This window comes from Thalassophryne amazonica, chromosome 8 (assembly GCF_902500255.1).
Source record: "Thalassophryne amazonica chromosome 8, fThaAma1.1, whole genome shotgun sequence".
NCBI classification, from domain to species: domain Eukaryota; kingdom Metazoa; phylum Chordata; class Actinopteri; order Batrachoidiformes; family Batrachoididae; genus Thalassophryne; species Thalassophryne amazonica.
In genome coordinates this window covers 75,030,870-75,041,109 of record NC_047110.1, presented here as the reverse complement: position 1 = coordinate 75,041,109, position 10,240 = coordinate 75,030,870, and the positions used below count along the sequence as shown (strand labels likewise).

Genomic DNA, 10,240 nt, shown 5'->3' with positions numbered 1-10,240 from the left:
TATTCCATGAACAGCTGGCTGACTGCTGCACACAGACGTCAGGTGTCTTAACAGAGGTAAATTTCTTAACTGTTTAATGAATTGTCGCTCAAAATTAAAAAAGAAATTCTGAAACGTTAAAACCATGATGAATATGCACAGCCTTTGGATTTAGCCCTTCTTGCTTGTATTTCTTGCCGCCTCAGTGCCAGAAGTCCCACTAGGGAACAACTTTTCCAACTTTAATTTGGCATTGTGTAATTTGAGTTGTGTTGTTACAGGTCAGTCCTGAGCCTACTTGTGCTTATCCTTTGCACATTTACTTCAATAATGCATTATTATTGTTAAAACTACTTGTGCCAGGAAATTGTATTATTAAATTGCGGCTACTCTATGGCGTTCGAAACAGCTTGATAGATCTTGATACACTGTCAGCTTTAAAAGTAGGTCTTGGTTCAAAAAAGGTTGGGCACCCCTGCGCTAAGTAGGTGATCCATATTTGTCTCAGAGGTAATCTCATGAATGCACTTTTTCTTGCATAGGGTTTTTTTTTTATGTGGGGTCTTTCCGAGCTTCCGAATGCATCAACTATCCAACATAATTTCCCATGCATTTTGGATCAATTTACAGAGCATTTTTGTCCCATCCATTTCACTCCATTGGACCACTCCACTACCTTTGTGTAAGAATGTGTCAGTGATATAAGGACGCTCAATGCAGGACACCATAAGCCACAATGTACATAGGGACAACCTTTGTGGCCATTGAAGCGCTATCAGATGAATTACTGGACAAGTTCATATTGTGATTTTTCACACGATGGAGGAAAGCAGACATGATTCCACCCTCTGGTTTGGTATTTAGTGGTTAAGGTCAGTGGTGTCCAGGTGGCTTGCCTGCCAGACAGAATCAACTGCTTCCTGTTTCTGAGAAAAAAAAAGACCTAATTTTAAGTAAAATAACAAATGACACAGATCTATTTAGGTGTCATATAAAACAACTGTTTTCCATTCATGCAATGAAACCAATATTTTCATTCGTTGAAAGCCAGAACATTCCAGTCAGCTATGCGTCGCCTTTCAACTCATGCTATTATTCTTACCACTGCACTCAGACCTGTATTATTTGTATCATTAGAGTTTTGTTGTGTGTGATCACAAAATACCCTCAAGTTATGTTTCTGTCATACAATCCCTGGATGAATGCCACTGGGCATTGATCTGCACTTAAGAGTTAAAAAGAAAGGACAATACCAAACTGATTTGGGAAAAGTATTTAATTATCATGTATACAGACAACACAATAACTTTTTTTTTTTATACATGCAGCGCTAAGAAACTAGAAAACAGCAAAAACCTTTGTTTATTTTTTACACTTCCCTTATTTGCTGTTATACAATGTTCTAAGATAGATGTAATCATCTACTGTTTCTAATGTATGACTGCTGATTTTGAAGGGTTGTCCATAATGGACATGTCCTCTTTTTTCTGTATTAACTGTGGGCTGCTATGATGCTGTTATTCTGTGAAAAGAGGCTGTGAAAATACTCCAGACTGTATCCAAGGCAGAGCCCTGGAAGTAATAATAATAAAAAGCCTAGCATGGCTCCATAGAGGGCAAAACAAAACAAAAAAAAAGGCCGAGAAGTGTGGATGGCAACACTTTCACTGATATAAGTGACATGCCTGTTGCGTCTCAACAATACACTATATAAAACTGCAGATGAAAACAAAAGATAGCATTAAACATTCCATTGTGGTCCTCAATACAAATAAAATAAGAGGATAAATCTGGATCTTGCGCCACTCCTCGGCTGCTGTAAAGGTGTTGTTTAGCCCGTTGACTGTGCGTGCATGGCCGGGCCAATGCGTTAAACTATTTCCACAGTGGTCCTCAAAAATAACAGGATAAATCCGGATTGCGATTCCTCTGCTAACAGACAGAACTCTTCCAGCCCTCTGACCATGCATACACGGCGAGTTGGAGCCGGGCCAGCTGCAGAGCTGCGTGGTTGGAGGCTGCTGGACTCCCTCGACCACTTCCAGAAGCGCCGTTCCTCTCCAATATATAAAAAGGAAAAGTGTGTTGTCAGCCACTCACTCACACATTGTCTCACATGTTGCACATTTTCTGACTGTGGCAAACTAAATCAAGAAGGGTTCTACTGTAGATGCCCATGAGGACTTTGTGACAATTTAGAGAGAAAATCTGTCACTGCACAATTTTTGAAATTTGTATTTATGGTTGTTCTTTTTTAATGTTGTGTTTTGATGTTCATATTCAGCACTTGAAAATTTTCTGACTAGAAAGTGTTATTAAAAAATAAAACTTGAAGATTATCATTTGGTTAAGCCAATACCTTTGCAAGCAATTGAAGGTCCAAGTCTTTAGGGACCTGGTGCTTCCACTAACACTAATTGTTTTGAGACCTGCATGGAGGCTAACCAGTGATCTAAGGCAATGACTCAATGTCCTCGTTTGTACTACATCTTTACAGACAATTGTTGAATCAAGGATTACTGATTACTCAAATGTGGTGTGCTATTTGCGTTGTAAGGGAACCTCAGCTACAGTCTTGTGGCCAAATGGTGTATTTCTCCGTATATACTCAAGCATGCAGGTGCCTCAGTGCTGATGACCTGACTGTGGCAGATGGCCATTTTCAAGCGTGGGATGTATCAATTGTCTCCCTGGGTTGTTGCCAACCAGGATGCTATGTGGTTCTGCATTGTGGTAGATGCAATAATGCGCAACCAGTGCATGCTGTCAGACCTGACATAGTTGCAGAGAAATACCAATTGTTCATAAACATCGACTTCAAAAATGAAGATGAAAGATGGCCTCATAGTGGGCAGAGACAGGAAAAGGAGGAAGGACCGACATGGAGAGAGTTTGGAGATCCATCTTTGCAACTGTGTTGTGCTCAATACTTGGCATAAGGACTTGGTCACCTAAAACTGTCCCCTGGCCTGCAAATGCTGCTTTGTCAGCTCTGTGCACCTGAAGGAAACATAAAATATGTTTTACTTTACATTTAAATGTGAGGTAAAAATAAAGAGATTTCTTTTCTAGGGTACATATAACAGTTTGTCCTAAAGCATGCATTTGTTTTTCCACACAGTACGTACGTATGCTGTGGTACACAACTGTATACTTCATTTGCACCAACCCCTTATGTTATCCATCCATTTTTTATACCCCAATTAAGGGTCATGGGCCAATTACATCAGTTCTTTTGATTTCCTCACATTAGTAATATTACAGAGATAGCTTGTTATCGAATACTACTCTATTTTGAAGTTGCTTTAATTAATTAATTAATTTATTTACCTTTCCCCATTTTTGTGTTCGCACACAGAATGATGTCAGCAGAATCTCAGCATTGTTTCCACCAATTACAAACAGCCTGTCAGTGGCACCCAGGAAGTAAAGGATACTGAGGTTAGCATCTGTCCTGGTTAGGGTGGGAAGCAGTTCACACCACGAGTCTAAAGGACAGGGAATATGAGACCGTTTTCATATTTCCAGAAAGTGACAGCACAAAACTATATGAACAAACACATAATGATACCACCCACTCTGCCATACTAGTTTTTTTTGCATGCATCAAATGCACTGGTGGTCGAAAATTGGTTCAGATGAAAAACCTGAATTAACAAACTGGTCAACCTGTGTAACAATGAGCCCAACATGTCTGTTTATACATGTGAAGCAGCAGGACCTTCGTGGCCGGGACGACGGTGGGGATCGAACCCACGCGGCTCGCACAAAAGACCGTTCCTCTACCAGGTCAGCCAAAGGGGAACTCCCCATTAGCCAAGCTAGCGGGAACGTCTTTTCAATTGGGACCCGGGACTTTCATCCCGCTACACATCTCCCCACCATTTTTGACTTTGTCCCGAAGTCACAGGTACATGTTAGCATACTCTGTGATCCACATCCTGTTCGTGACGCCAGATTGAAGCAGCAGGACCTTCGTGGCCGGGACGACGGTGGGGATCGAACCCACGCGGCTCGCACAAAAGACCGTTCCTCTACCAGGTCAGCCAAAGGGGAACTCCCCGTTAGCCAAGCTAGCGGGAACGTCTTTTCAATTGGGACCCGGGACTTTCATCCCGCTACACATGTAATTGATAAAACAATGTGATGCAATCAGAATTATTTTCCTTCATGCACATTGTCATCGGGTCCATTATGTGGACTTTCAATTAAATCCACCAGCTGCTTTAGAGGAGTTGCACACTACAACTCACAGACAGAGAGAAGGACTCCTATATACCCTTCAAAGTTTTGTTTGCGGGGTTATAGTACTTAAAATCTACATCCAAACAGGAAGAACAACATTCCACTGGACAAACAGTGCTGTGCTGCCTAACCTTGCCTTGTGTTATACTGCAGTAGCAGTTTTTCTCCAGTCCTCTGGATGCTTCCTAACACATAGACACAGTGTCCGAGGCTAGTGGCAAGTGGCACATCATGGGACAAGGACATGGTGAACTGGAAGTCTGTGATTGGCAGTGAGGAGACAAATCTGAGGATAGAGAATATATTGTGTCACTTTCTTCAAAGTCCTACATACGCCAAGAGGCCCATTAGTGTCTTAACCCGATTCCATAATGTGAAGCAGATGAGAATCTTGGTCTCTGCCTGGATGGGATGCCAGCCCATCACTGGTTACTTTTCCAGACAAGGCCGGTACCCATTTACAGCCAGGTGAACTGAGACAATGCAGATTAAGCGTCTTGTTCAAGTACACAAACAGGTAGTCAAACCGGGAGCCGAACCCATGTTAACATATTGGTAGCCCAACTCTTTCCCCATTGAGCTACCTAATACCAGTTACTTAGCAACTATCCGGCGATTTTCTAAAGCAAAACTAAGAATGGCGTTTACTACAAATCTACCAGCTTCATACGTAGTAGCACCACAAATAACACACACCTCCACGTGTCAGTCCATGGATTGTAGCATTCTACTGCAGTATAGAGCGCTGTGCTGGAGTCTGGAGTTACAAGTGAGCCCAAGTACCAGCCTCCCAAAGCATAAATGCAGCCTTCACATGCCACGGCGCTGAAGTGCCTTCTGCGCTGCAGAGGGAACACATTGTACCAGTTCAGGTTTGTGTTTTCTAAGTAAGAAATGCAAAGTAAAAGAAGTTTAATTTCAGATTAAAAGTACTGGTGATCCACCTCATATTTCATACCTTTATTAGAGGGGCTGTGGCCACCCACGTGAGAGTGAACGGATTATACCTAAAGGAAGCCATTTTGAACTCCCAGGCTTTCCTCACATGCTGTCTGTGTCCTCCTATAATGTACAGGTAGTTAAAGAGGACCACTGTGGTGAAACACCATTTATCAGCGTGGAATGGAAGCTCGGACACAGGCTGCCAATGGCTGCCGATCTCCGACGTGTTCAGGGTGAAAATGTATCGGGCGCGTTCAGTTTCTGGGTCATCCCAAGAAGTCAGATTCTCCTTTCTCAAGCTGCATAGACACTGGTCTCCTTGTGTCCTCAGACGGATAAGTTCCTTCACATTGTCACTGTCCAGACAGCTGAGGTGTGATGTGAGTGAGTTAGGGTTATCCTCCCGGGAAAATAACAACATAAATAGTAATCATTAATCTGAGTATACCTGATAAGGTGAGGCAACTCCAGTAAATTTCTACTCAGGTAGGTGAACACTGTGGCCCTAAGTTCCTCACAGCAGATCTCTTGAGCCAGATTCAGGTAGAACAAACAATTATCGGGGCTAAGTTGCTTTGCCAGGACTAACAGGCATTTTGAGAGGAAAGCCTCAGCCAGAAGGTAGCTGCTGACCTCAAAAAACACAAAAAGGGCAACGCACGACAGTGGTGTATTAAAACACAGCATTGTATCAGCACAGTCCACATTGAAATTTGATTCTCTTACCTGGATGTGTGCACCCAATTCTTCCTGAGGAACTTTAAATCGATTATGGAAAGAGAACTCCAGGAGATGGTAGAAGATTGAGGAAGACACGTGATCCAGGTGAATGAGGTTTTCAGATGTTTCCTTCATTGTGGACTGAGACAAGGCTTGGAAGTACTCACTGCAGTCTGAAAGTTTTCTAAGGTCTACCTTAAAAGTAAAATATCAATACCAGTGTTAATACATTTCCACAGTGGCAACAGACTATTGTCATGCCATCTTGCACCAATATCTCCAAAAGTGAAAGAGCAATTTCAAATTTGGTGGACGAACTCAGGGGACAGTCGCCTGACAACACAGGTCATGTCAAGGTTATAGGGGTCATTGTAAGAAAAAAAAAAAATCCAAACAAAAAAGGAATATATCTCAGGAACTAAATGAGAAGTTTTCTACAGGCATCTGTTCTCCTGGTACTAACAAATGCATCACAGCTCTCACATCATCAAGAAAAGATGAACAATTATTTGGCTTTGGCAAGGCACTGCAAATCTCTAGGTTAGGTAGAGTGATGGCCATTTGTTAATTGGTTAGGAAAACTTAAGTTTTCTTACATAGAAAGCATGGGTGCTGGTTTGGACTGTAACCATGGTTACATCTTTGTCTCCAAGGATAAAAGTGCGGCGTTCCTCACTGGTTTTCCACTCCTCTGATTCTGCTTGATACGAAACTTCATTGGTGACACCTGATGTTGCTGTCCAAGGGCTGAGTGTTGGAAAAACTCTCCAAACTCTCATGAGTCCACGCTTCACCCAGAAGCTTATCCACTCAAAAAATATCATTAAACTCTGGCAGAGGAGATTCATTCCACTGAGATGGTCTATGATTTTGTCTGTGTAACTGCAATGATATCAATTGAAATAAATTTTTTGTCAGCCCACAGAGTTATCCATTTAGAATGCCATTGTTAATTCCCCATGTGCGAGAAAAAAAATAATTCCAAGACATATTCCAAACAACGACTGAGATGGAAAATAAACACTAACTACAGTCCATATATGGCATGATCTTCTCTCACATGCTTTTTAATCAAACAATGAAACAACTGTGACCACTCACTTAAAACTAAAAACAAACAAAGCTTACACCAGTTTCACATTACAGTGCATCAGTCCCAAATCTTCAATTTTTAAATTCTTGGTTGTCACGCAGAAGATCCCGTCAATTCAAAAGTCTTCTTTCATTTCTGAGCAGTGCCGTTCTTTTGGTCTATTCCTGGCACAGAGGAGGACCAAACATCTCACTCTGCTCTGTACGTCATTATGGAGAGCTCAGGTTACTTTGAGGCAGTGGTGTCCAAAGACATTCCAGAAAGGGCCGAGAGGGTGCAGGTTTTCTTTGCAGCCACTGACTGTAGCAGGTGATTTCACTGATTAACATCACTTTGAGCAGATGGGATGAGTTTGTCAGTGAAATCTTACGTGATTTGAGTTGGCTTTGTTTAAAGTATGAACAAAGATATTACAAGAATCTATATTATAATAGCCAAGTGGCCTCTGTGTATGTATGCGTGCATATGGTTTAGATCACGGAGAAACTGGGGAGAGCTGGCAGATTGGTATGCTTATGGATTTTGGGTCAAGGATGAATGCTGAGAAAATGGAAAGTTGATAGGACTCATTTTTTTTGAAGAAATTAGAGATATTAGCTGACAACCATGAACAATGGATGTTGTGCTGCAATGCACCATTGGAGTTTGAAATGTTATTGTGGTTCATGTTTGTGTCATTTATTGTGGTTTTGTAGCTCAATTGGTTTATTCAGTATAGTTAAGTGTCATGTTGCCTGTTAGAGATTTTGTATACATGTTATCACTGTTAAACGTTTGTACATTTGCCTTCTTTCTCATGAGAACGGTGTTGTGCTGTTTTGCACTTCACCCTGAGAACGTACGTGTTATTCAACCTTTTTTAGCTTTGTCTTCTTTCTCATGAGAACGGTGTTGTGCTGTTTTGCACTTCACCCTGAGAACGTACGTGTTATTCAACCTTGTTTAGCTTTGTCTTCTTTCTCATGAGAACGGAGATGTGCTGTTTTGCACCTGTCTTAATGCAATCCTGAGAATTCAATTTTGTTTTGACGTTTGTGATGTGGTGTTTAGTGTGAAGGAGTGTGGAAGACAGGACACTTCAGGCAGATGCAGAACAGCTGATACCTGCAACAGACGAACGAGATGTGCTGACCTGAAGTGTTCTTCCTTACAGCTGCACTTATTGACGTATGCGTTTATGTTATGGGAAGAAACTTGTCTTGCGTCATTACCCCCACCCTTAGGACAAGTTTCTTGTTTATGTGATGAGGGCGTCTCTTAATAAAAAGAGCGGAAAAGCAGGCCAGACTTTAGTGTAGCCTTGGTGTACAGCCTGGCCGCACTCCGCGCGTAATATTTGACTTTCTGTCTCACTGGTGTTTCTTGACTCTGTTTGTCTTGTTAAAGGTTTTAAAAATGTTTGGAGGAGAAAATACCCAACATTGACTGGGGGCTGGTCCGGGATCTCAACAACACCGGAGGTGTCCGGCGGAGGTCGTCAAGTCCAGACGTAAATCCTTGGCCAAGGTCTGATCGATCGATTGATCGTGTCTGCAATTGTCGACCACCGTTGGCATCGTCTGGTTGACGAGATTTTCCCGAAGAAGACAGACAGGAAGTCGAGTCAGTGAGTAAAATTTCTTTGTAAACAGTACTGAGTGAGTGGTGATCAGATCACATAAAACAGTTAAATTCCGCAAGCGATGATACAGAATCGCCTGTTAATGCAAAGCAGTTAAACTCTGTAAGGAGGGTGCGGACTCCTCTGTTTATATACGCGTACCGGTAGGGGATAAAAGTGATCACATAAAACAGTTAAACTCCGTAAGCGATGATACAGAATCGTCTGTTAATGAAACACAGTTAAACTCTGTAAGGAGGGCGGACTCCTCTACGGTTGCGAGGGACGCAAGTAGTTAAATTCCGGAAGGAGGATACGGACTCCTCTGTTTTAATACGTACAGGAAATCCCGGGTAGAAATATGTGCACTGTAAAAAGGCAGTTAAATTTGGCAGGGACGGCGGAGTCCCCTAAGGCAGGACATTAGTTAAATTTCACGGGAGGGCGAGCTCCCCTGACATAAGAATACGCGTACGATTATTAGGAGTGTTTCTATGTGTAAATAGTGTTTTGTGCAAGTGTAAATAACTGTGTGAAAGTGTAATACTTTGGACAACGTTAGTGACAACCGTGCGTGTGGAAGCAGCAGGCAAGTGATTCCGCTTCCTACGGGGAGGTGAAAGGAATCAACCACACGACGGCAAATTAATTGTCACATCCAAAGAAAGTGTGAAAACTTCAGATTTAGAACACCCTAGGTGTGCCCCCGTCTGAAGTCCAAATTATAACAAGGGATAATAAAAATGGGGGGTAAGACGTCTAAAAATAAGGAAAATTTATCAACTGACGACTGGAAAGTTATGGAGGCAAAAAATCCAAAAGCAACAAAGAAATTGGAGACCTGGATAAATAAACATGACTTTGACGGACGACTGAACCTGATCAGCATACAAAAGCTGAAGAAGGAGTTAGAACGGGAACATAAAGGTGATGAGAAAAAGATGCAGAAAGTAGGGGCAGATTTAGTGGCATTTTGGGAGAAAGAAGCAGAGAACAGACAGAAAGGAGCAGAGAAGCGACGATTAGAGAAAGCAAGGAAAAAGAAAGCTGTAGGTAAGGCAGAAGAAGATGTGATAATTCAGCACAGAGAGCCAGAACAGCCTCAACAATCACCGCCGGCTGGATCGTCGGTGACAAAGAGACCTTTATCTCCTCTACCAGAGGATGACGATGTACCGCCACCACAGTATGATTTGGCGGTAAAACCTAAGGTAAAAAGAGAAAAACCAGAAAAACCACAAACACGCAGTCAAGCGAAAGTGCCTACAGCCCCTCCCATGGTGGAACATAGTGATCAGGGAGGTGCCTATCCTATGATAGAAGTACCAAATCCTCGTGCAGGAACAGCAGGACAGCTACCAACCATGCTCGTTTATCGGACATGGAATGCTGATGATATCAAAGCAGCAGTCGACATGATACCATCGCCACATGTCGATATTGAGGGATTTATGCAGGATATAGAAAACATTAGAACATCTTACCACCTTAATGGACCTGAAGTCCAACAGGTGTGGATGAAAGCATGTGGCCCTAAATGGAGTCAGGTACGCGGAGACTGGAATCCTGCAGATCAACAAGGCGTACCACTGACACATGATGATCTAGTCTTGAAAACAAGAGTGGAAGCTATGATTACACGTGCAAAAGGAGTGTTAGGA

At 42.3% G+C, this 10,240-nt stretch overlaps 1 protein-coding gene across 2 annotated transcripts; it reads right to left on the bottom strand.

The window, feature by feature from the left end:
• Nucleotides 1–1,192: 1,192 nt before the first annotated feature.
• LOC117515899 (kelch-like protein 42) lies at nucleotides 1,193–7,072 on the bottom strand. Of its 2 annotated transcripts, XM_034176673.1 has the most exons (8): nucleotides 6,483–7,072; nucleotides 5,893–6,081; nucleotides 5,615–5,799; nucleotides 5,183–5,534; nucleotides 4,921–5,066; nucleotides 4,356–4,510; nucleotides 3,310–3,467; nucleotides 1,193–2,979 (listed from the first exon to the last, which is right to left on the bottom strand). In XM_034176673.1, the coding sequence occupies exons 1-8, from the start codon at nucleotides 6,732–6,734 to the stop codon at nucleotides 2,797–2,799; spliced, it is 1,620 nt and encodes a 539-aa protein (XP_034032564.1). In that variant the 5' UTR covers nucleotides 6,735–7,072; the 3' UTR covers nucleotides 1,193–2,796. The 2 variants fall into 2 exon arrangements, with proteins under 2 accessions (XP_034032564.1, XP_034032563.1); XM_034176672.1 differs by having other exon boundaries at nucleotides 5,615–6,081.
• Nucleotides 7,073–10,240: the final 3,168 nt, after the last annotated feature.